At 38.2% G+C, this 27,055-nt stretch overlaps 1 protein-coding gene across 1 annotated transcript in view; it reads left to right on the forward strand.

Moving 5' to 3' along the window:
- The window catches only part of Rdx (radixin), a 64,064-nt gene that overhangs the window by 1,882 nt on the left and 35,127 nt on the right, over window positions 1-27,055 (forward strand). The window contains exons 2-8 of the mRNA XM_070038142.1: window positions 12,841-12,919; window positions 14,963-15,046; window positions 20,726-20,821; window positions 21,601-21,875; window positions 23,751-23,834; window positions 24,018-24,164; window positions 26,663-26,759. Of these exons, the coding sequence (XP_069894243.1) occupies window positions 12,908-12,919; window positions 14,963-15,046; window positions 20,726-20,821; window positions 21,601-21,875; window positions 23,751-23,834; window positions 24,018-24,164; window positions 26,663-26,759 (795 nt within the window). The 5' untranslated portion in view covers window positions 12,841-12,907. The remainder of the gene's footprint in view (window positions 1-12,840; window positions 12,920-14,962; window positions 15,047-20,725; window positions 20,822-21,600; window positions 21,876-23,750; window positions 23,835-24,017; window positions 24,165-26,662; window positions 26,760-27,055) is intronic.

Consider the following 27,055-nt stretch of genomic DNA (forward strand, 5'->3'; position numbering starts at 1 on the left):
AACTGGAAATGAAGTTATTTTCTCTGTGATGCTAAGAAACGACAAGTTTGGCTGTGCTTTTCCTCTCTGCTAATTGTCAGTAGCCCTGGGGATGAGAACAACGGTTTTTTGTTTATTGCTTCACCAGTCCCAAGAGCAGAATTGGATTTTTTTTTTTTAATTATTCACTGTTTATCTTTGGCAAGCTGTTGAGGCAGAAGTCTTTGTGTTTTTACTTTCAGTTCTAAAATCTTTTAATATATCCAACTGTACATTCTGTGTACAGAGTCTGAAGTGTTGAACGATGTTGCTGAGTTTTAATCCATTTTACAAGGTAATGCTGCTTTTTAACCAGTGCTACTTAGTGGGAGCAAATTTGAACCAATATTAGCCAAAGATTAAAGCCTAGGACAATAGGTGCGGAGCAGGCTGGAGGGTAGAGCCCATGCGGGAGAATTTCATCATTTTGCTGTGAATTTGGAAGTCTAGGATGTCACCTGATGGCTCCTCCCACAGCATTGGTGGGTGCTAGTTTACTCTGATGGGACCTCTGGGTATAGCATTTGGTGGAGCTGGATTGGGTTTCTATAGGCTCCACTCTTACAAGGTTATTTTAAGTTTCCTGGTGTTAGTGGTCACTGCTGGCTCTTCTGGGAACCTCCCTGACTTCTGGAGCCAGGAGGTAAGCATCCTCATTTCTTTGGTGGTAGAGGTGCCCCTTCTCACCTCAGAGAGTTCTCTCTCAACCTGTTTTAGAGAAACCTCACCTGGCCTCTTCATTTCTTAAGTTCCTGATTTATTATTTCTCTTTCTGTCTGTCCTATTTCTTTCTTTTTATTACTGGGGATTTAACTCAGGACTTGATACTTGTCAGGCAAGTGCCGTAGGTCTTGAACCACACCCCAATTTAATTTTAGGTTTTTGTTGTTCTGTTTTTGGTGAGGGTCTCTTGCTAACTTTACCAGTGTTGGCCTCAAACTTCTGTCATCTGCCTTCTGAGTAGCTGAGATCATAGATCTAGGCTACCAACCCCAGCCCTAGTTCCTGGTATATTTTTTAATGTTTATATTGAATTACATTTAAAACCATTTTTAAAAAGCAGAGTACATTTTTGGCATAGCTATGTTATATCTTCCCAGTTGAATATATCTTTGTAATTACATTTAGAAAGATGAAAAGGAAAAGGTAAAAGTTCTTTTTATTGCCAGAACTCCTGGTTATATTTTTTAAAAATAAGTTAGCAATTCCTAGTTTATAGAAAATGCCAGTACTTGCACAAGTATAAGCATCGTTTTAATCCTTCACTTGGGATCTTAAAGTTGGTTAAGATTACCTTGTTATTCAAATGTTCATCGTTCTATTAAAATTATGCAATTTTCTATGGTAATTCTCACAAGTGTTTGTGTAAATGCTTGTGCAGATTTTCTTGAAAGTGGAGGTGAAGCTCATTTTTTTCTTTTCTAGAGTTTGGTGTGTAACTGACAATTTAATAGTCATATGATAGGTATCTTAACTGGAAACTCTTTAGACAGGAATAGTGAACTGTATACTTCTTATTTCAGTATTCTGTTTAATAGTGAACACTAGAGTCAGCTTCCTGGAAGGGATAGTTTCATTCAGGTAGGCTGTTGTGTAAGACACCCCCTGCCTCACTTATACCAATCCTTGCATAACTGCTTAGTTTTTCTATAAATGTTACAAGTATATAGATTCTATAAACAAAGTAACTTTATATCAGGTGATACAATGATAAAGAAATAGTGCCAGGTGTGGTGGCAGGTCTTGAGTTCAAGACCAGCCTGGGCTGCTGCATAGTGTGACTCCATCTCAAAAAAAAAATGCTAGTTACTACTCTTCATAATTCATATCCATATAAAATAGTGAGTTGATCTATTTGAGAAGATGGTTTCTATTACCCGTTTAGAGCGGGGGGGGGGCAGGCTAACTATGGACAGTGGATTGAATCCGCTGTTTATTTTTGTAATTGAAGTTTTATTGGCACATGTACATGACATTCATTTGTATATCACCCATGGCTGCTTTTGAGCTTGGTGAAAGGCCCTTATGACTAACAAAATGTGAAGTTGTTACAATGTGTCCCTGAAAAAGGGAGCTAATCCTTGGCTAGAAAAAAAAAATCCTTCAAAAAGATACTGTTAGCCACAGTGTCAAAGGAGGAGGTGCTGTATTTGCTAGGATGATAGAATTTATAAAATTAGTAAATTGAGTAATGGAGACATTCCCCTCCCCCAGTTTAGTTAGTTTGTAGGCTTTCAAGACCGTAATGTTTCTTTTATTTGTGAAAAGTTAAAGTCAGATAGGATTAGCTGCAAGTGAGTTTGTGAGCAGTTTTCAGTTTTGAGCCTTTACATTATTTTAAGATGTTTTAGCTGCAAATAACAGAAAATAATCTAACTAGCTTAGCCAATGAGGAAATTTAATATCTTACATAATAAAGTTCAGAGGCTCAGGAAAGACTCAATAGTGACTCCCATTCTCCTTCCAAAATAGTTGTTGCAAGGACTAGCATCTCATCCAGATAGTATCCAGAAGAATGAGTGAAACATCTGCCTGAGTGGTGCCCTCTTCCTCTCATTGCCAGGCTTAAGCATACTTCTTATCTCGCCAGTCACTGGCACAGTTAATTGACTTAACCCTTTCTTCTATTTCTGCTCCCATTACTTTTCCTTAGTCATATAGTAAAAGTCTTGAATTCTTCCCTCAAACCAAATGAGATTAAAGATAGATCTGTTACACATAATCATACATTATTTAGTACCAACATGTGAGTTTACATTCTTGGGCACAAAATTGTGGAAGGATAAACACTAATTTCTATATAAATACTTGGTAGGATAGGGTTCCTGGGCTATAATGTAGCCTCTTGGCTGTTTTTGTAAGTAAGGTTTCATTTGAACATATTATAGCTCATTTGTTTACTCAGTAGCAAAGTAGTTTCAACAAAAATGTACAAAACCTAAAATATTTGCCTTCCTGTCCTTTACAGAAAGTTTGGTCACCCCTGTTTCAAAGAACCAGTCCTAGCCAGGCAGTTGTTATCACGTGCCAAGTAGTCTCTGCACTGGAGGATGGAAAGATGCTTAGTTTTTGAGGAGTCTACACTACAGTGAAGAGACAGGCACTGTATTACGTGTGTGAAAAAAAAATATCCTGATGCCATTGTAGTGGCATAAAGGGAAATGGAGGACATAGGAAGTCTCACTAAAGACCATTATGGAATGTGTAGGATGGGTTAAACTTTGTTAGCGCTTTTGATATTTAAATTGCTTATATAAGTTCTGAGCTTAGAAAAGCTCGAGAAACAGTTTGGTTATTAAGCAGAGGTTTGACTACCATAAATCAAATCAGTACACATGACAATTATAGTCATTAATTGTGTCAGATTACCTGGCCTTCAGATTTACCTTGGTTGTTAAATTAACTGAGACTGAAACCATTTTGGATAGGGATGATAAATGCCTGTTTGTTGTTTGTTCTTGTTTTCTGTTAGTTTAGTCATTTTATAGCATTAAAGTGAAGGGAAGTATTATCCTTGACAGTAAGTAGAAAAGTTACAATGAGTATTACATGGAGGCTTAATTCATCAACAAAAGAACAAACATTTGAGACACACCTGAGGCACCATTTCAGTTTCTCAGAAGGGGGATTTGATATCACAAAGTAGAAGATTAGTGGTTTTTGTGGTAGGACTGCCTGATTGGCTGCATGAGAAATGTCTAATTTTAAAGATATTTAAGAAATGTCCAAAAATCAGCTACTGCTGTATAATATTGGGTGCCTCAGAACATATACAGTGTAGAACTGTCAAATAAGTCAGTTTGAAGTGAACTGAACTTAAGTCAATTTGAGTCTTTGTTTCTGTGGGGAGTGGTGTGTGTGTGTGTGTGTGTGTGTGTGTGTGTGTGTGTGTGTGTGTGTGTGTGTGTGTGTGTGTGTGTGTGTGTGTGTGTGTGTGTGTGTGTGTGTGTGTGTGTGTGTGTGTGTGTGTGTGTGTGTCTGTCTTTCGTTCTTTGTTTCTGTGAGGAGTGGTGGGTTTGTGTGTATGTGTCCATGTGTCCGCGTGCACGTCTGCATGCGCGTGCGCCTGTTAGTCGGGCCTGGGTACTTTCCCTGTGCTCTTCAGCTCAAGGTGAGCGCTCTACTGCTTGAGCCACAGCACCACTTCCCTAAGTCTTTGGTTCTTTACTGCTGCATAGATGACTTACATATACCTGTCTTTGTCTTACTGTTTTTAAGCATCTATTAAATGAATTTTTTTGGGGGGGGGTTCAGTTGTGGGGCCTGAACTCTGGACCTGGGCGCTGTCCCTCAGCTCTTCAGCTCAAGGCTAGCTAGCGCTCTACCATTTGCTCCACAGCGCCACTTCTGGCTTTCTTCTTTTTGCTTATGTGGTGCTGAGGAATCAAACCCAGGGCCTCATGCATGCAAGGCAAGCACTCTACCACTGAGCCACCTTCCCAGCCCCTATTAAATGAATTTTTAATGTTGTCATAAGTGTAAAAATGAAGGAGTTGAAGTGGATTTAACTTTTTTTTTAGCGCTTAAAGTTAATAATTACAAATGGCAATGTATCTTTCTACTTACTTTAAGAAAAATACAGATATTCTTGAAAATTTACAAAACTTTCACAAGAGAATCTATATTCAATGTTTCAGTTTACTGTTGTAGTTCTGCAAGTTTTAGAAACTTCCTTTGTGCTTTCATTTTCTCAAAAATGTTAAATATTTCATTTTCTTGACAATATCCTTAAAACAGAGATTACTTCTACATGAGCCAGTACTAAATATCTTACTTAAGAGTTGCCCATCACCCTTCCCAGAAATCTACCTCTTTAAAGATGATCATACCAGCTAATAATGTACACTTAGGACATCTCTAAGAGTTCGTTTTTTTAAAAAATTAATCTTCAAATAATTGTATGGGGGGGTAGTTAACTTGCCCATTTATGTGTCCAATGTAAGGAAGTCTTTAACGTGCTGCTTCTCAACGAATACCAGGTGAGAAAAGCAGAATAGGCTAGTCGGAAAGCTTAGGACTGGGCTTGAGGAGCATTCTGACTTTCAAGTAGGAGAAATTTGCAGGAGGAGGGAGGCAGTTCCTGTATAGATAAGGTGATACAGCCCCATGTCTATAGGGTGAGCCTTCTATACATGCTGAGAGTTTGGGCTCTTTGTTCCTGGAAATCAAACTATGTAGGTAAAATGTATTGTTATTATTGATATTAATCTGAGCTAAAATAGAATCAACTTACCTCTTGTGTTTTTAAAAAGTTACTTCTTGTGTTTATATTTATATATATGTAATATATATATTTCATCACAAATATAAGTAGCCAAGGCATTAACAGAATTTCTAGACATTTTTATAATAAAGTTTCAAAATAACATTTGTAGTCATCATCTCTTACAGATTTAGGCATTACATTTACTAGTAGATACTGTTAAAGCATTAATTTGGAAGCAACACATATAGCATATTTTTAAAAAATCTTGATAATTGTGATCTAATATAGTTGGTTTCCTTTTGTAATTTTGTGTTCTATGCATTTATTTTATGCACTTAAAATACTTCAAAAAAACTTTTCTAAACCATGTGCTGATGCCTCACACCTGTAATCCTACCTACCCAGGAAGCTGAGATCTGAGGATTGAGGTTCGAAGCCAGCCCAGGCAAGAAAGTCTGTGAGACTTAGTTTTATCTCTAATAAACTACTTAGAAAAAGCCAGAAGTAGTGCTATGGCTCTAGTGGTAGAGCACTAGCCTTGAGCACAGAGAGGCTCAGGGATAGTGCCCAGGCCCTGAGTTCAAGCCCTAGGACTGGCAAAAAACAAACAAACAAAAACAAAACAAAAAAAAACCACTCAAAACAAAAAAATGACACTTTTCTAGTAGGAGAAGATTCCTAAGCTTCCCCAGAGTTTTCCAACCAGGGGGAAAAAGTGAGCTAGTACTTTTGTCAGTGCCCTTACTGCTTATTCATTTAATTTATACTTTAGGATTTTTTTTTTCTCAGAAGTTGATGGAGACTACATTGGTGTTCTGAGGCCATTCCAATGTCAAAAGTTGGAGACAATTGAAGTTAGGCTTGGGGAAAAATACAGCTAAAAGTCTTCTTAGGAAGCCCGGTATAAATTGATGGAGAGGGTATGGGTAGCCTAAGTCACTCTTGCAGCTCATTGTTGAGAATCTGCTGTGCCACTGAGGCAGAGCCCCTACGTGAAGCTGCTCCAGGGTTTGAGGAAGCTGAGGCTCTTTTAGGGCCAAGAAGAGAATTTTTTTTTATACTGATATGTTTTAACATAAGCCATTGTGTCTGCATCCATACCGTCAACATGGCAAAGTCTGGAAATGGGAGACAGCATGTTGGCAGCATTTCCTGAGACCACTGGCTGGTATGGTGCTGCCACAGTGGCAGCTCATCACTACTCTTGGTGTCCCTGTGGGGCAGGGCAGGGCAGGGCAGGGCAGGACCGCTGTCAGGAAGGAACTTAGGGGCCAGGGGTGTAGCTCAAGTAGCCTGGGTGTAGCCTGCCCACTGACTCCAGTACTGTCCACTCCCCTCTCAGGGGTAGGGAAAATTAAGAAAATTTAATTCAACTTAAATTAAGAAACTCTAGAAAATTAAGAGTTGGAGAATGGAGTAATTTTTTTCTCTTTTGTGAGGGAACAGGTGAAATATATAAACATTTGTTGTACAAACATCTTTGAAATGTAATAGCTCAGGCAAATTATGTAGTATTTAAGACGACACAACATGAAATTGGCTTCAGATTAAAGGTGTACTTTGAGACATGTCTTGGTTTCTTAACTTTGCATGTGATATTTTATAAATTATTCTGAACATTAAATTGGCTCAGACCTACTTTGTGTGGGATAGAAAGGGGTTGAACTCAGGGCCTGGAGAGTCCCTTATCTTTTTTGCTCAAAGCTAGTATTCTCCAACGTGAGCCACAGCTGGTTAATTGGAGATAACAGTCTCACAGATTTTCTTGCCTGGGCTAGCTTTGAACTGTGATCATCAGATCTCAGTCTACTGAGCTCAGGTGAGCCACTGGTGCCAGGCTCAAATTTATGTTTCAGTTACATTTATATATAGCTTTGTTTTAGAAAATTTGAGGTAGAATTCTTGCACATATAAGATATTGGTAGCAATATATAAATAGTTCAGTGTGATATAGTTTTGAAATTGTCATTTGTTAGAAACTTAAGAATCAAACACTTATTATACTAAATGCTCTTTCTCTACATCTAAATATCCTTTAGAACAGCATCTGTTTTTACCTAGTTGTAAGGAGTTAGATTCTGCCTTCCCAGTTAGCCTCACCTTTGTCCTTATGTACAAAAACAAAACACCTGACAACAGTCCCTCTGGAGTATGGTATCTATCATGCTATCTGTCACATAGTTTTAATCATTGGCTATTGTAAAGGATTACTGCCAAGAAGATTATACTAGATTTCTTTTTTTTTCATTTTTATTTCCCTGAGGGTTTATTCCAGAAGCAAAATTTCATGTTCAAAAAAGCTTTGAGCTTTTGTTACATATTAGCAGCTTTCTTCCTAGAAATAGGGTCCCAATTTATGTTAACATCAGTGATATTTACCCAATTGCTTATCAACAGTCTGCAACGTTGATTGGCATATGTAATGCTTAATTTCCTAGTGTAGTGAAGACTTTAACTGAGTGCAGTGTTAAGTATTTTGCATAGCAACTTTATTATGACTGTTGTGTTTTTTTGCTATTATGGTATTATAATTTTGATACTTTATTCTGCTTATAAAGGATTTAAAATATTTACCTGCTTTCATAAACTATATACTACCTTTACTTACAGTAGTCCTTCAAATCTAGATTGTGGAGGGGCTGTATTGGGTTTGAACCCAGAGCCTAGTACTCATTTTGTTTGCTTGGTAGTGGTCTTTACCACCATGCTTCCAGTGCTGCATTTTTTTTTTGGGTGGGGGGCGCAGTTACTGGGGCTTGAACTCATATCCTAGACATTGTCCCTTAGCTTTATTCACTGAAGGCTGGGGCTCTATTACTTGAGGCCACAGTTCCACTTAGGGCTTTTTGGTGGTAAATTGGAAATAAGAGTCTCATGGACTTTCCTTCCACAGAAAGGGCTAGCTTGAAGCATGATTCTCAGATCTCAGCCTTCTGAATTAGCTAAAATTATAGTAGTGCTCTACCACTTGAGCTACAGCCCTACCTCCTGCTTTTTGGTGGTTAAATGGAGATAAGAGTCCCTTAGACTTAACTGCCCAGTCTGGCTTTCAACCTTGATCCTTAGATCTCAGTCTCCTGAGTAGCTAGGATTAAGGGCATGAACCACCAGTGCTCAGCTGAATATTTTTTAGAAGCTTCATTGTGAAGGCCTGGACAGTATTGCAAATGTGTAAGAGGGTCTAAATAAAATAGTTTATGGAATGTGAGGTGGAGCAAATAGTATTATATCTAACGCAATGTTTTATAAAATCATGATCTTAGTTAAGTTTGCTAACATGTGTTATTAGTGAACATTAATATTTTCTCACTGATTAGTGAAATTATTATATATTTAGATTTACTTTATACCTTATAATGAGTTACTGTTTACCTTATAATTTAGTTCATGGCTTCTCTTTTGGTAGGAGGACAATACTGGGATTTGAACTTGAACCCAGACTTTTTTTTGTGGCTCATGTGGTCCCTGAGCTCTTTTTGCTCAAGGCTAGTGCTCTACCATTTAGAGCCACAGTGCCACTCCAATTTTCTGGTGGTTAGTTGGAGATGAGAGGCTCATGGACTTTTCTTCCCACAGTCCTCAGATCTCAGCCTCCTGAGTAGCTAGGATTATAGGTGTGAGCCACCAGTGCCCAGCTTCTTTTCTGTTTTTATTTTTCAGAGTCCTACATTTTCTCCAGAACTAGCTTTGGACCCTGATCCTTTCATTCTTCCCCTTCTAAATAGCTGGGATTAAAAGTGTGAGCCATTATATGGTCAATGTATATAGCTATTGAGTTATTGTGATCCTCTGCTAGGACTATCCTAGACATATACTAATTATTACAAATGGGGTAAATCATGGAGCCTATAGTTTCTTTGGGTCTGGCTTCATTTAATAAGGTTTTTTTCTATCTTAACATTTCCTTACAAATGGGGCGAGCATTCTTTCTGATAGAAGCATCGAATTTGATTGTATGTGTGTATTACATTTTCTTGATCCATTCATCTACTGAGTGAAATGAACTCCAAGATAAGGAAATGGGGTTTTTGTTTTTAATGTACTGTGTGAAGTTCTTTTTTTCTTTTGTATTTCTTTTTCCTTTTGTTTATCCCTTGTTGTCAATGGTTTTGATTTTGGTACACTGTCTTGTATATGCATTTATCTGATTTGGGGAAGGGAAGGGTAACACAATGGTGAGACAAAGGACAAAGGGTGAACCAATAGAACAGCTGTATAAGACACTGTGTTGAAAATGAACTTTACAACTTGGGCGGGGAGGAAGTGGGGGAAAAATGAGGGGTGGGATTAACAACATTCAACAAGAAATATACTCATTACCTTACATAACTGTAACCCCTCTGTATATCACTTTTAGAGTAAAATTATTATTTTTTTTTTAAAGTGGGAGCCACCATGCTGGCCAATTGGTTTTTCTTTTTCTTTTCCCTTTTCTTGGAGGGAAGAGGTGTAAAGGGGTTAGGTATCATCACTTGAACAGCTAAAGTGGTATTCATTTTAGTTATTTTTATGCATTTTAGTTATTTTTCGGTTCAGAGCATAGTTTTTCTATCACTGGCCTTGCATCTCAATAAGTTTTGTATAGCTAGAATTACAGATACATAGCAGGCCCAGGTTGTTTGTTGAGATGAAATCTCTCACTTTTTTGCCTGGGCTGACCTCAAATCCTTATTTTACAGCCTCTGCCTCCTAAGTAGCTGTCATTACAGGCATGTGTTCCCACATCAGGCCTCAAGTTTATGATCTTAGTGGACAAGTTATTAAGGAAAGATAGTGGAGTTTACTTAGGTAAACTTTATAATTTTTAGGGAATAAGACATAAAACAATAAACGAGTCAAGGTACTAGTGAAAGCAATGAAATAACAAGAAAAAAAAATAACAGACTTCTGGCAAGATTAACCAAAAAAAAGGCAGATAAAATTTAATAGTATTAGGAATAAAAAGGGCCATAACTTCACATCTGATAATATTTCTTAGAATTTTTATATTTCTATCAATAGCTTTCTGGAAATATGTAATAATGTGCAGCCTTGAAGAACTGCAGATTTGGTCTGCTATAGGGATTAAAGTGTTTGGGCCTTTGTATACTTGAAAAAAATCTTCTAGACAGTGAGCAAGCAAAGTTAGCAAACAAGTAGAAATGCCATGTGGGGATTACTGGCTGATAAGCCCATGTGAAAAGCAGTTACTTTGGAGATGGTGTTAGTCAAGAATGAGATGATGAGATCTGAAGTAAGGCATTGGCCATTGGCATGGTAAGCAGCATAGAAAAATTCATGGGAACTATGCTTAGGTTATAACGGTGTTTGTGGTGAGGGGTAGACTCAAAACAGGTTGGGAAAAGGCAGGGTTGAAATTCTTACCAAATTTCATTGCTCATGACTCAGACTACAAAAATCTCAGGAGGGATTTTTTTTTTTTTTTGGTCGGTGGTGGGGCTTGAACTCTGGGCTTGGGCACTGTCCCTGTGCTCTTCAGCTCAAGGTGAGCACTCTACCACTTGAGCCACAGCTGCACTTCCAGTTTTCTAGTGGTTTATCGGAGATAAGAGTCTCACAGACTGGGCTGGGAAGGTGGCTTAGTGGTAGAGTGCTTGCCTTCTATGCATGAGGCCCTGGGTTCAATTCCTCAGCACCACATAAGCAGAAAAAGCTGGAAGTGGCACTGGCTCAAGTGGTAGAGCGCTTGCCTAGAGCTGAAGGACAGAGCCTAGGCCCAGAGGTCAGGCCCCACAACTGACAAAAAGAAAAGAAAAGAGTCTCACAGACTTCCTGCCTGGGCTGGCTTTGAACCATGATCCTCAGATCTCAGCCTCCTGAGTAGCTAGGATTATAGGTGTGAGCCACCGATGCCCGGCTGTCTAAGGGATTTATGGGCACATGTGTTAGTGGAATTTGGGGCCTGACCTCAATTCAGATATTCAGTTAATCAATTCCACTGTAACAAGTAGTTTCTTGGCAGATATATCACCTAAGTCTATTTTTAAATAACTTAAATTGTATTACCAGTAGTAAATTTTAAATTGGAATGCTAATCTCTTTTCTGTATTGGTAATGATGATTAAGAATTTTTGATTTTCTGGTATGTTTATCAAGAAGGGAAACACTAGTTTTTTTTTTTCTTTTGGGGTGGAACAGCACTGGGGTTTGAACTCAGAGCCTCATATTCTTAGGCAGGTGCTCTGATTTGAGCCACATCCAGCATACCTTTTTGCTTTCTTCTATTTCTTTATTACTTGGATTTGAATTCAGGGCCTGGGTGATGTCCCTTACCTTTTTTGCTCAAGGCTGGTGCTCTACCACTTGAGCCATAGCTCCACTTCTGGCTTTTTGCTAGTTAATTGAAGATGAGTCCATGATTTTCCTGCCCCAGCTGGCTTTGAATATGAGTTCTGTGAGCTCAGCCTTCTGAGTAGCTAGGTGCCGTTGGCACCTGGCTTGCTTTACTTTTTGGGTAAGATCTCATGTGTTCGTCTGGGGCTAGCCTGAACTGCAGTCCTATCTATTGCTTCCTGTGTAGCTGGAATCACAGGCAGACACCAGCACACTGCTTTATTGCGTGTGGGGGAAGTGGGGAGGCAGGTGTCTTAGGCTGGACTAGCTTTGAGCCTTGAGCCTCCTGATACCTGCCTCTCTAGTAGTTGGGATGGCAGGCATGCACCACTACATGTTACCCAGCTTTTGGTTGTCGTCGTCCTCCACCCCCCCCCCCCTCCCCGGGGACCACCCTCAGACTTTGATCATCCTGTGTACTTCCCGACAGCCAGGATTGCAGCCGGCAATGTCACACCTAATTTTTGTATTTTTTAGGATCTCACTGTGTAATTCAGGCTGGCCTTGTGATTGCCCTATAGCCCAGACTAGCCTCTAAATCTTGATTCTCTTGTCTCAGTCTAAGTATTAAATCCAGCAAAATACTTCTTACTAAGAACATTTACTCTAAGACAACATAATGGGTCTCCTTTGCTAAGGTTTACTGCCTTAGGAAGAAAAGAAAAAATTCTAATGGTCTTAAAGGCAATTCTAAATTTTGGAAAAGGCACTGGCTTGCTGGTGTATAGCATGCAGGTTGTTAATGAGCTACAGTTTATAGCTGTTTTATACACCCTAGGTAAATAAGCTACATACAAATTTACTCTAATTTTCAAGAGAAAAGGAATTGCTTTGTAAAACGTCTTATTTAGACATTACATTGGTCACAATTTCCTTTTGTCTTTCACAGGATAGGAAAAAGGTTGAAAACTATTCCTTAGATTCTGAATCCACTTACCTTCTTTTTTTTCCATCTCTTCCTTGCTGGATTGGGTCCAGGCATGAACCTGGCTCCCAGAGGCAGTCTTGGCTCCTGCAGTCATGTGTCCTTGTCTGTAATTAAATGAAAACTTTCAATAAGTCAGCATGCTTTGTATTGCATGTGAGATATGTGGTATTTAAAATGTATTTCAACTTTTTAGGGAACACAAATAGAAGACACTGAAAATAAGTATTAAAATGAGTTGGTTTTTACTTTATTCTAAACAAGTTTGGCTAAAAAAATGATAATTAGGCCTTTTCAAAAACGCTTATGGAAATGCTTATATGAAAAGGTAACAAGTTATCTTTTCTTTCTTTAACAGGTAAAAGTTTTGTTTTTATAGAATTGAAGAATTTTTATTTAAGGGAAGTAACAGAAAGAGAAGGAAAATGCCGAAACCAGTAAGTATATCTCATTACTTTGACACTTCTTGCCTGCCTGCCTGTCTTTCTTTCTTTTTGCCAGTCTTGTCTTGAACTCAGGGCCAGGCCCTTGTCCCTGAGCTTCTTTTGCTCAAGCTTCTTTTGCACTCTACTACTTGCGCCACAGTGCCACTTCTAGCTTTTTCTGTGTGTGTGGTACTGAGGTATGGAACCCAGGGCTTCATACATGCTAGGCAAGCACTCTGCCACAAATCATATTCCTAGCCGAATACTACCTTCTTAATAAGGTGTTCTTAAGTTTTCTCTGGAACTCTCTGGGAGGGTTCATGGAAGAAAAATTCACTGCTCTGACTAGTCCTTAGGTTATCATGGCTGAACCATGCCTTCATGGGCAGTGAGCACCAGTCATGGCAGCTTTGCAGCTAAGGTTGCACATCATGGCATGGAGGTCAGAGCTTCAGTCCTTATCCTGGCCGTGCTGTTTAATCTGGATGACCTTTGTTAATTTAGTCCAACTTGCTCAACTCTTAATTTCTTATGAGAAATGATGATAGAATCATTTAATTTATGGAGTGTAGTGAGGATTAGAAGATTCTGGTACACATTCAATGCTCAGTGTCAGTGCTCTATAAATGGTAGCATATTCTTCAGAAATGATCATGAGGGCTCCAGAGGGCTCATGTTCTTAGTTTTCTCATTCTCGCTGTGATAGTACTAACACTGATAATACTGGTCTGATGACTTTCGCCTATGGTAAATGTTCTTCATCTAAAAAAGAACACAGTGTTTTCTTCAATAATATTCCTTCTGGGGGCTGGGAAGGTGGCTCAGTGGTAGAGTGCTTGCCTCGCATATATGAGGCCCTGGGTTCGATTCCTCAGCACCACATAAGCAAAAAGAAAAAAAGCCAGAAGTGGCGCTGTGGCTCAAGTGGTAGAGTGCTAGCCTTGAGCTGAAGAGCTGAGGGACAGCGCCCAGGCCCAGAGTTCAGGCCCCACGACCGGACCCAAAAAAAAAAAATATATATATATATATAATAATAATATTCCTACTGGCCAACTTTTTTTAATTCAAGGCTGGACTTGAATTCACAATCCTCCAGCCTCAGCCTTCTGAATGCTGGGATTGAAATTACAAACATAAGTCAACATGCATGACTCAAGTATGTTTTTAAAGAAAATTGTTGGTTGTAGTTGTCAGAATTTTCTGGCATGAGTTTCACTTCAGAATGACTTCAAAGTCTCAGCAGGTAACATAATGTGTGTTGTTGGGGAACAAGAGGAATAGAAAAGACAAAGATCAGAAAGAATTTATAGCATAGTGTGAAAAAGAAAGTAACAGTATGAAATCAGTGTATAAAGGCTTTTTTTTAGCTAATGAGGAAATATATATTAAAACTACAGTGAGCTGCCATGCTATACTCTGGGGATGGGAGGGGACAACAATTAATGACTCGTATTAGTGCAGGAAAGGATGCCAGATATCTTTAATTCTCTGCTAGTCGGAATTTGAAAGTTTACAAGTACTTTGGAAAATTCCTTGCCATTGTAATTAAGTAAAGAATTTAAATTTTTATATGCAGTTGGATATCAGGTATGTGTGTTATTTACAAATTAAAAATTATGGAAGAAACTACTTTTAACATATTAATAGCCAATAATATGTTATCCTTAAACTTTTAGGTTAGAATATAGCCAACCTTCTTTACCTATTCACTCTAATTTAAACAAAAAAAAAGAAAGAAACTCTACCTTTTCAAAGTACACCACCTAGAGAAAATCAATTTGGTTTAGTCAGTTAATTTGTTTTTGTTTTCTTTGTTTGTACCAGTACTGGGGCTTGAACTCTGGGTCCAGGTGCTGTCCCTTTGCTGTGCCCTTATCTGGCACTTCTACCATTTGAGCCATAGCTTCACTTGTGGCTTTTTTGTGGTTAATTGGAGATAAGAATTGAACTGTGATCCTCAGATGTCAGCCTCCTGAGCAACTAACGGCTTTTCTCATGTCTACTACTTCACAAGTGTATTTCATCTAACGATTGTCTCTTATGATTGTATTTCAGATCAATGTGAGAGTAACTACAATGGATGCTGAGCTGGAATTTGCCATTCAGCCCAATACGACGGGCAAACAACTTTTTGACCAGGTAGCACTCTGTCATGAATTTGTGGTCTGACACGTGGTATGCATGTGCTCCTTTCTGCTTCCTGTCCATTCATCACCCAACAATGTAGCACCTGGAATTTTTCACAGTAATTAGATATTTTGAATAGCTCTAGGGATATTCTTTTTCTCATTCCTACATTTGTTGTTTTTTTGAAAACTAATTTTTAAAACTCTTGCCTAAAATCATAAAAATTCTACATGTGATACCCAAGGCAAATACACATTGTATAGACATAATTATCTCAGATGTCCTATCTTTAGGTGAAAACGTTCCAAAATCCTTTCCTTAGCTTTTTGAAATGTATTGTGCATTATTGTTAACTTTAGTCCTGCTACAGTGCTGTAACATACCAGAATATTTTATTCCTCCCTAACTATAACTGACTACCTCAGTGGTAACAACTGACTGACTGTACCTCCTGCTTTAGCCCCTGATGACCCACCATTCTCATCTCAACTTTAATGAGACCAATGCTTTTAAACTCCAAAATGAATGAGATCATGCAGTACTTGCCTTTCTGTGTTTGGCTTATTTCACTTAACATAATACCCTGTTGTCACAGGATGGGACTTTTTTTTTTTTGTTTTCGGTTAGTAGTAGAGCTTGAACTCAGGGCCTGGGCAATGTTCCTAAATTTTTGTGCTCAAGGCTAGCACTCTACCACTTGAGCCAGACCTCTACCACTGGCTTTTTTGGTGGTTAATTGGAGATGAGAGTCTCCAGTTAACTGGGCTGGCTTTGAAACTACAGTCCCCAGATCTCAGCCTTCTAAGTAGCTAGGATTACAAGTGTGAACCACTGGCAGCTAGGATGAGACTTTAATAAAAAGAATCAAAAAGTATTAGTCATCGCTATGAAAATTATTATAATGGTGACCAATTGAATGCAAAGACATTTAACCTAGCCTTTGAATAAAATAGGTCAAGAACTTAGACTCTGGATAGCAGAAACACAGAAGAGGACACACAGCAAGGAGAGATAGCTAACAGCTTGGGCACTGTCCCTGAGCCTCTTTGTGCTCAAAACTAGCAGTCTATCACTTGAGCCATAGCGCCACTTCTAGTTTTTGAGTGGTTAATTGGAGATAAGAGTCTCACTGGGCTTTTCTGCCCTGGCTGGCTTCAAACCGAGATCTTCAGATTTTAGCCTCCTGGGTAGCTAGGATTACAGGCATGAGCCACCAGAGCCTGGCTAGAAAAGAATTTTAAAGCTGGGTCCCAGTGGCTTGTACCTCTAATCATAGTTACTTAGAAAATGAGATCTAAGGATAATGATTCAAAGCCAAGCCCAGGCAGGAAAGTTAATGAGATTCTTAGATCCAGTTAACCATGAAAAAAGCTGGAAATAGAGCTGTGGCTCAAGTGTTAGATAACCGAGGCCCTGACTTCAAGCCCCAGGACCAACACATACAAAAAAATTTTTGAGGGGCTGGGAAGGTGGGTCAGTGGTAGAGCGCTTGCCTTGCATGCCTGCGGCCCTGTGTCATAGGCTATTTATTTATTTATTTATTTATTTATTTATTTATTTATTTATTTATTTATTTATTTATTTGTCAGTCGTGGGGCTTGAACTCTAGGCCTGGGTGCTGTCTCTCAGCTCTTCAGCTTAAGTCTAGTGCTCTCCCACTTGAGCCACATTGCTACTTCTGGTTTTCTGGTAGTTTATTAGAGATAAGAGTCTCATGGACTTTCCTGCCTGGGCTGGCTTTGAACCGTGAGCCTCAGCTCAGGTCTCAGCCTCCTGAGTAGCTAGGATTACAGGTGTGAGCCACCAGGCACCTGGCCTTTATTTTATTTTTTATAGCAAAGGTAGTGGTTGCTACTTAAAACTACCTCTAAGGTTTCTGGCTTAATTTGAAACTGTTTTAGTATTCTAAAATTTAAGCTCACGTAATGCGGTGTTTTAGGTCATCAAGTTTTACTGAGAAAAGGAAGAAACTGGTGCTCAGAGGTCAAATGAGGAGAAGAGAGGAAGATGAAGTATCTTACAGGAGATTAGAGGGAAGATAACCTTTTCACAGACTTCACACACAGGAGTGGAGAGCTATAGTGGATGGTCAGGTGTCAAGAGGTGAAGAAGACACACACTGTGAGGAGAGGAAGGTGATGTGTCTCCCAGGAGACATAGGGAGGATAACCTTTCCAAAGACTTCACACAGGAGTGGGGGAGCCACAGTCTATGGTCTTTTGAACTTCATCTTAAGTAGAGTGTTTCTAGCATTATACCAATAAATAACAGCTTATATGTCAGCCCAGAGTGATCTAACATCTGATGAAATTTTAAAATTCCTTTCAGGGTGTAATTAGCTAATTAATGAAGTCTGGAAGCCCTGATAAGGCCTTTTTGGAAGATACAAGGCTGTGTAGGGGCATGTGCACATGTACATGCACACTTACTTGTAAAGTGATATCATGAGCAGATCAGCTATCTGCACCATACCTGGTGGACTACTATCAACCAGGGTTAATTCTTTCAGGCCCCTTTGTTTGTAAACATTTGTGCATGTATACATCATCTATATGCATGTTATATATAGGATTATTTTCTTACTTTGGTAGTACTGAGGTTTGAACTTTGGTTCTCAAGATTGCTAGGCAGGCACTTTATTTTGGTTTTAGGTCTTTTTCAAAAAGTTTTTAGTTATTTTTCTCCATTTTTTTTACCTGGAGCCTGTTTGGACCACAATGCCTGCCATGTAGCTAGGAACACAGGCATGTTCCATCATTTGTTGAGATGGGATCTTGCTAACTTTTGGTACATACTGGCCTCGAACTGCGATCCTTCATCTCTACCACCTCAGTACCTAGGATTATAGGCATATACCAGCTTGAATTAGTTTTGACTACTGAGGAAAAGAAGCTTATTTGTTGGAAGAGATCCTGTGACTGATGTGATAGAGCACTAGCCTTGAGTAAAAAAAAGCTTCCCAGGTCCTGAGTTCAAGTCCCAGGATTGGCCAAAAAAACAAAGAAAAGAAAAGAAAAGCTCATTTGTTGCAATGGTGTCTTGAAAGCATGAACTCTTGAGCTATATATATCACCTTTAGTAATCTCAGCTGTAGCTGATTGACTTTGCCTCATTTTACTATTTTGTACAATTTACATGATAACATTACTTTTTCCAAAGCCAATTGTGAGAATCCATGTAAAATACATTGAATAGTATTTGATTGTTCTATAATTAATAGTGTAAGTTATTGAGGATTTTCGTCTGTTTTAGACTATTCTCAGCAATTCTCAGCCACAGTTCAGTTTCTTAACTATTTCCCTTGAGCCCAAATGCAAGAATTTGTGAGCAGGCTTTATTTACCTTGGGTGTGTGAGTATGTGGGATAAGCTAGCACATAGGTTTGTTCAGGTGAGACAGGAACAGACTAAGTCCTCAAGAGTTCATAGCTGTGGAGGTCCACATGTTATGAAATTCCACTTTTTTTTCACAGTATTGGGGAGTGAATTTAGTCTCTGTACACCTTGAGCCATGGCCTCCAGGTCTTTTTGTTTAGTTTGTTTTTCCAGTAGGTAACCAGCTTTGGATGGTAATCCTCCAATCTCTGACACCCAAATAGCTATGATTACAGGTGTAAACCAACGTGCCTGTCCTGTTTTTAAGATAGGGTCTCTAGCTTTTTCCCTTACTTAGTCTGACTCCTGAATAGCTGGGTTTATAAATAATTGCAGTTGGTTAGATTGAAGCTAGCTCCTGTGTGTTGGGGGTTCTCATATTAAGTGCATCTTGACCTTTTATTTGACTCTCCCTTTATTAGCTTCATGTAGCTTTTACCTGGAGGATTAAAATACAAAGTATTCATGCACCAAGGAGTCCACAAGAAAATGTTAGGGTATATGAAGTAATAAAATGTTTTTATCACCTAAAATCCTTTAAAAAATATATGCTTTGTAGTTTATTAGCTTGTTTGTTTATGTTTTATAAGTGAATATACATGTAGTTATGTGCCAGCAGTTATACTTTAAACTATGTCATGAGAAATTTCTAATTGGACCTAGAAGTAGGAAAAAAGCACGGGGGAGCTAAGGGCTGTTGGGGAATTTCCTAGCTGAGCTCGCTGGCCCCTCCTGCTCCTCTTTCCCTTGTGCCTGCTGGGGCTAGCCTTGGGGCTGGGGCAAAGCTGGGCAGTTGCTTGGCCCCACTTTCATATGCTCTGGGCTATCACAGGCAGTGCTGAGCTTCAGAGTTGGCTGGGGCTTGGCTTGGACGGCTTCCATTTGCTAACATGAAGTTACTCACTTGACTGTCCATATGAAACCTCTCAGTGTTTAAAACTGGTTAGCTTTTATATCACGAATCTTTATGTTCTGTAGTCTCCAGAAATGAACATTTAGTGTATTTTAGCATAGTTTGCTTTTTTTATATTGTCTGTATACATTATTTCAGTGAAAATTTTAAAAATAAACAGAATGCTTTACTTTGCTATTTGAAACCAAAGTCCTATAATATTTTGTCTTAAAAAAGAAACCAGGGGCTGGGAAGGTGGCTCAGTGGTAGAGCGCTTGCCTTGCATGCCTGAGGCCCTGAGTTTGATTCCTCAGCACCACATAAGCAAAAAGAAAAAAAAAGCTGGAAGTGGCGCTGTGGCTCAAGTGGTAGAGGGCTCGCCTTGAGCTGAAGAGCTGAGGGACAGCACCCAGGCCCAGAGTTCAAGTCCCACGACTGGACCCCCCCCCCCCCCAAAAAAAAAAGAAAGAAACCAAGAGCCAGGCACTGGTGATTCATAGGCCCAGAGTTCAAGTCTGGCAAAGAAAAAAGGAAACCCAGAATGTTTTATTTTAAAGAGAGAGAGAGAGAGAGAGTGTGTGTGTGTGTGAAAGAGTTTGTGTGTATGTTGTTGTTCGTTATTGTTGTTTGTTCCTTTTGACAAGTGGTTTTGGTTAAGTGTGGGGTAGTTCTGAGGATCCTAGTTTACTATAGCACTTTATGTAGAGTGCCTCCCCCACAGGCCAGTGAGAATTATTTGAGATGTGAATATTTAAGTGCATTTTAAAATAGTAATTTCTGTCCTTAAGTGTTAGACAGTGAAAGACAGAAAATAGATCACTGATCGCTGCCATCAGTGGTGTCAGGACAGACAGGTGTCCTATATCAGTAGAAACTCCAGGACCATCAGGGAATGAGTAAGTAGTGAGAACAATGAACACTTTTTACAGTAGGCATATTAGTTGAACGAGGCTTTGAAGAGTAGATTATTGTACATGTGATAAAAAGTACAGGAGGAACATTTTGTGCTAGGGACAAAAACATAACTGGAGATAAAAGGTGAAAGTTACAGCATGTTCCAAGATGGAGTTCTTGCTCAGTACAGGTAGAATATTGGATACATGAGATTTACCACCCAGATAGGCTTTGCCCCAAATACAAGGCACAAATAGGGTGAATAGAAACAGGAGTGCAGGATTATGACACTGTTTTTACTTTAGGACTTTGTACTTGTTGAAGAGATGCGAGAGCAAGTCAAGTAAGGAACACAGAAAATCTGGATTTCAGGTTTTAGAAATGTTCTTTGAATATGTTAAATTTAGAAAAGGCCTTTTCTGTAGCAAAGGAATATGCCTCAATCTGTGTAGTATTCTTTGCAATAGTGTCTGGTGTCACCTAGTTACAATGTGGATGTTGAACTGAATAATTTATTTATTTATTTTTTAGGTGGTGAAAACAGTTGGTTTGCGCGAGGTCTGGTTTTTTGGGCTGCAGTATGTAGACAGCAAAGGTTATTCTACATGGCTTAAACTGAATAAAAAGGTAAAATGTATAATAAAATTAAACTAATAATAAAGTTAATTTATCATAATCATGAATTTGTCCTGGAAAGTAAAAGGGCTGATTTCAAGCCCTCCTTTACAATTCTCTGTCTCTCCTCTCTTGTGCCAGTATTGAAGATTCAATTTGACTAAAGGCCCTCTGGCTTTTTTGCTCAAAGCTATGCTTTACCACTTGGGCCATACCTTAACTTCTGGCTTTTTGCTTGTTAATTGGAGATAAAAGTCTCATAGACTTTCCTGCCCCGGTTAGCTTCAAACATTGATTCTCATCTCAGCCTCCTAAATAGGATTATAGGCATGAGCCACTAGCACTGGGCACAGTCTCTCTTAAGCTTTACCAGTGTCATGTCCTTAAATTCATTTAGGCACCATCAGCTTTCATCTTAGAAAAGTGACATTCTCACTTTTTTCTAGTTGGAAAATTTAGCATGTAAGAGAAAGTATTTAAAATAGGTATGTTGGTGTAATTAAGTAACTGACGCAGGATTATGAAGAGAGGTTTTCGGTTAGGTTCCTCAGTGGGATCTGTGATTATAAGTAGTCATTATTTAGAACTTTAACATAGGAATTTAGAATCTTTTATTTCATGTCTCATTTTCACCCAAAAAAGAATTCAGTGTGACTAGAAAAATATGAATTACTTATTATGGGGAGATTTCATTTTTAGTTTCACACCATATTCCAGACCTACCCCCCTCTACCCCCTTTCTTTCCATACATTAATTTTTTTTCTGATTATACTTGAAATTATTATTCTAGGTAACACAACAAGATGTTAAAAAAGAGAATCCTTTGCAATTCAAGTTTAGAGCTAAATTCTTTCCTGAAGATGTTTCTGAAGAATTAATCCAAGAAATAACGCAGAGACTTTTCTTCTTGCAAGTTAAAGAAGCCATCTTGAATGATGAGATATATTGCCCACCAGAAACTGCCGTTCTTTTGGCTTCCTATGCTGTCCAAGCCAAATATGGAGATTACAATAAGGAGATTCACAAATCAGGTTACCTGGCTAATGACAGACTCCTACCCCAGCGGTAAGTGGAATGTGTCTTCATGTTATAGTCTGTTTATTAAATGCATTTTGGGATCTTAAAACTGCCAGTTAGACTAAATAAACTTAACAGTCATGACTTAGCTGCTTACTTATATTTATGTGCTCTTCTCTATTTCCGTAGGATAGGCAGTAAAAGAGACTCTACAATTTGCGCTTGAAGGAAGGGTGTGTAAATGGTTGCCACTTGGTAATATTCCAGCACAGGCAGATCAGTGCTTAATAACTGTTTTGAGAATAAGTGTCAGGCTGTGTTTCTTTCACAGTAGGTGTTTAGGTTTATGAAAAGGCTCTCAGGTAGGCTTCAGACTCCTCATTGGTGCTGTCATCATAGTGCAATACTGTCAATACCCTGTGCATAGCACAGGGGAAGTCAGTGACAGGACACTGAGCCTTCTACCTGCATTCTTCCCTCTGCTAGTTATGTGACATAGATGTGCAACCCAAAGTATTTGATCCTATCTAAATCTGTAAAATGGGGATAATAATTCTGTCCCACCTATGATCTCGTCTTGCCCATGCCTAGTTTATAAATACACCTCATGGTTTAGTTTTAACTGTAAGGCATGGTACAAGTGTTTGGTTATTTGATATTTAGAAAATGCAACATCAAATAATGCTTTCCAGCACCCTGATTTTTAATTTTTAGCGTACACTCTTAATACTAGAAAGTGTATTTAGATCTTTTCTTTCAGAACCTAGAGAGAGGGTCTGCTGTTCCCCATATAGAAAACCTGGATGAAAATCTAGTATTCTACAGAATTTAGTTTCTGGTAATATGGACAATGAACTCTGCCACATAATATTACTTCTTTCTGAAAAGAGCTAGGTTTGCGTAGTTTTCTGTGCTAGGTTCTGTCTTGGTGTGGTAGCTAGTTGGTAATACTTTTTATCAAGGAAAAGAACATACAAATTTGAAAGGAGGGCAGACTCAGTTTTGATACTACCAAGTTTGAAATATATAAGAGAAATTTAGTATTTAGAGCAGTGTGTACTTTATTAAAAGTTTTGAGATTAATCAGCAAATAGGAGGTGGTGAATGCATGGGAATGAAGAATGATTTGAAGTAGATGTAAAGTGAGAAAAACATGTAGGATAGACCCTTTCGGATCTCAAATTTGTGAGTGCAGAGGAAGAGGGCCTTATAGGGAATACTGAGAAAAAACAGAGATTCACAAATAAGACTAAGTAAGAAAGTATTATATATGGAAGCCAAGTTAGAACGGCAGAAACTAAAGTATCAGGTGGATTTAGTATTTAGTGGCTTTTGTAAGAAATTTGGAGGTGAAGCCCACATGTTGGTGGATTGCAGGCAGTGGGTGTCAGGTGTGAAAAGCACGTTAGTGAGTCTACATAGTCCTTTAGCTCTAAAGAAATTCTGGTTTTCTTCCTGTACTTTAACTTTTCTGTTAATGAGAAACCATTTTGGTACAACATATTAATGTATTTGAAACATTTGAATTCCTATGAAATGTTTTTACAGTAGGCATTTTTAAAGCATGATATTTAAAACGTAAGCTATCTAGAACCTTTTTGTTCTGAGATAATTGTAGATTCCAGATGCATTTGTTAAAAAAAAAAAAAATCCTTCAAAAGAAACCTTCCTTAATGGAAACATCCTGTGCTAACTAATACAGAATCACAGTCAGGATAACTTGACAAAAGCCACTGCCTACTATGATCTCATCAGTTTTTCATGTTCTTACTTGTGTGTATGTATTTCTTTCTATTCAGTTTTATCACATATATTGATCTGTATGACAACCACTAGAATCAAGTTAGTAAATGGATTCTAGATTTTTAAAGGTATATTGATTTTGGATCATAAATACTTTGTAATAATTTTTCTTCCTTGTAGTGTTTTGGAACAACACAAATTGACAAAAGAACAGTGGGAAGAAAGAATACAAAACTGGCATGAAGAACATAGAGGGATGCTAAGGTATTTCAAGTTTATAAGTATTTTCATGAAAACTTTAACATTATATCAGATTATCCTCCCAAACAATTTGATTGGGAAGGGTAAATAACAATACTCAGTTTTAATCCAAGGTACTTTAGCACTTTTAGTTTGGTGTGTAGGTGCTTCTACTTAAATGTATTACATTAAGCTTTATTTCAACAGGGAAGATTCAATGATGGAATACTTGAAGATTGCACAAGATCTAGAAATGTACGGCGTCAACTATTTTGAAATAAAGAATAAAAAGGGTACTGAATTATGGCTAGGTGTTGATGCTTTGGGTCTGAATATTTATGAGCATGATGACAAGTAAGTAAATTCTTTTCATAAGGAGCTAGTCATTCTTCAGTGGTCTAAATAGCTTCCAAATTACACGGTTTGACAGTTGTGTCTTGTCTTAGCTTTGCTTTTTTTCACATTAACAGATTAATCTGTTAGGAATTAACTAATCTGTTAGGCATTAACTATGCCACAGACTTTTTTTTTCTTTTTTCTTTTTTTTGTCAGTCCTGGCTTATGAACTCAGGGTCTGGGCACTGTCCCTGAGCTGCTTTGCTCAAGGCTAGCACTTTTGGCATTTGAGCCAGCACACTTCCAGCTTTTTCTGTGTATGTGGTACTGAGGAAACAAACCCAGGGCTTCATGCATGCTAGGCAAGCACTCTATCAATAAGGCACATTACCAGCCACCACAGACTTTTTGATACCATGTTTCCATTTTTGTAGCACATTGCAATTTCAGAGTTCTGCTTCTAGGTGTATTCTTCAAATGGCACATTTTGATGTTATTTAATGTGTGCTCATTTGTCTCTGAATCATGTGTAGTACCTTATTCTCCCAACAAGTCAGGAATAATTCCTTAAATGTTATGGTTGAAAAAAAATTAACATATATAAGAAATCAGGAGCAATGAGAGAACAGAACTAATAGATGGGTATTGAATTTTAGAGCACCTGTTAAATGTTAAGTATTTTTAGATATCAGTTAAAGAAAATATTCCTGGTTAGTATGCATAGTGAACAGTCTAATATTTTGAGGTTGACCATCTTTTATGTTTTACTGTGTGTTGCTACTGGAGTTTGAACTAAGAGTCTTTAATTTGCTGGGTTGACCCTTGAAGCTTGAGCTACTCAAGCATTTTGTTAGTGTCACCATACATGGCAATCTTCTTTTTCAAAGGTGGTTTGTTTGTTTGTTTGTTGTTTTTTGCTGGTTGTGGGGTTTGTATTAGTTCCCAGGTTCATGTTAAAGATTGCTGAGAATTATACTGGTCACTTGTTTTAAGTAGCACATAAATGTAGCATGGTATTTGTTACTTTAAAAGTGGTCTGTAGCCTTTTCAAGTAGGTTACTTATTTCTGTGGCCATTAGAGGGCAATAAAACATCTTGATTTCAGAATGTTTTACATAGAAAAAATAATTTGTTGTACTGCAGTACCTTCAGTTTGTATTAAAAGTAGTATAAACAGTTAGGAATTCTTGTTCTGTTATCAGAAGCCAGCTAACATATACCTTTTGGTAAATGTTAGTGTCAGAGTCATTTTCACTCTTGTGTTTAGAATGATGATTCATTTGATGACTTTTTAAAAATAACAGTAAATACAAGAAAAGCAGAAACAATTATTCTAGACTAGGTCTATTTCTTTCTTTCTTTTTTTTTGGGGGGGGGGTCCAGTCGTGGAGCCTGAACTCTGGGCCTGGGCACTGTCCCTCAGCTCTTCAGCTCAAGGCTAGTTAGTGCTCTACCACTTGAGCCACAGTGCCACTTCCGGCTTTTTTCTTTTTGCTTATGTGGTGCTGAGGAATCGAACCCAGGGCCTCAGGCATGCAAGGCAAGCGCTCTACCACTGAGCCACCTTCCCAGCCCTAGACTAGGTCTATTTCTATGTAGAATGGTAACAAGGGAAAACAATGCCAGGATCAGTGGCACACTTCAGCACTCCCAGCCACTAGAGAAGAGGAGGTTGTCGAGAAAGCGAGGACTTGGTTTTGGTTTTTGTTTTTAGTTGGTCGTGGGGCTTGAACTCTGGGTTTGGGTGCTGTCCCTGCACTCTTCAGCTCACGGCGAGCACTGTACCACTTGAGCCACAGCACCACTTCTGGTTTTTTTCTAGTGCTTTATTGGAGATAAGAGTCTCACGGACTTTCCTGCCTGGGCTGGGTTTGAACCGCGATCCTCAGATCTCAGCCTCCTGAGTAGCTAGGATTACAGGCATGAGCCACCGGTGCCCAGCTAACAAGGACTTGTTTTTGAGTTTGAATTCTAGCTCTACCACTTAGCCAACTCTATATCTTAAAATTCTTTAAAATTCTTTGTGATACAATTCACACACCATAATCCTTTTATGATATAGTGAAATTTAGTGTTTGAAACATATATCCAAATATTTAAGAATTAAACAGAAAGGAAAATCATTTATATCCAGAATTAGAAGTTACTGTCTTTTCGCCTTCTTAAATGTATTTAAACTAATGGTTGTAGTAATTTGAGAGAAAACAGAATAAAAACTGAACAGAACTAAAGCAAGAAGTACAAGTCTATACACTGGTTTCCAGATAGTTTTGTTAGGTAATTTTAGGAAAATAACTATAATGCTTCTAAGGTTAATCATACATTCATGAGTCTTTGTATTATATGGTTTTATGTGATGTAATTTGTCACATTTCCCCTTAAAAGATGATGTCAAATGTACAGTAAGATATCTTTAGAAAATCTGTACTTGGTCATTGAGCAAGGGTGGCTCAAAGTTAGGAACTTTGTCAATTGTTTTCTGCCATTAATTGAAAGGATATTCTCATTTTTTTAAGGTTAACACCTAAAATTGGTTTTCCATGGAGTGAGATCCGCAATATTTCATTTAATGACAAAAAGTTTGTTATAAAGCCAATTGATAAAAAGGCACCTGTAAGTAGAATGGTTTATTTTCCTTGTGTTTTATGTATTCTTTGAATTTCTGCTAGTTTCTTTCTTGTGATGTCACATGGAAGATGACATCAATCACTTACTAAATCGCTTCTAAGGAACATGATCTTAGGTCTTTCCATACTTTAAGTTTCCAAGTGTTTCTAAGTGCTGCAGTAATGAAGATTACTAAAGCACAAGGTTTACATTTTTACGAGATAGTTTTATTTTAACGAAATTCAGTTATGAAGTAGGTGATATGCAATCACTATTCCTAAGAAACAATATCTAAAAATTAT

The sequence above is a fragment of the Dipodomys merriami genome, unplaced genomic scaffold (assembly GCF_024711535.1).
Source record: "Dipodomys merriami isolate MVZ:Mamm:240054 unplaced genomic scaffold, mDipMer1.0.p SCAF_29, whole genome shotgun sequence".
NCBI classification, from domain to species: domain Eukaryota; kingdom Metazoa; phylum Chordata; class Mammalia; order Rodentia; family Heteromyidae; genus Dipodomys; species Dipodomys merriami.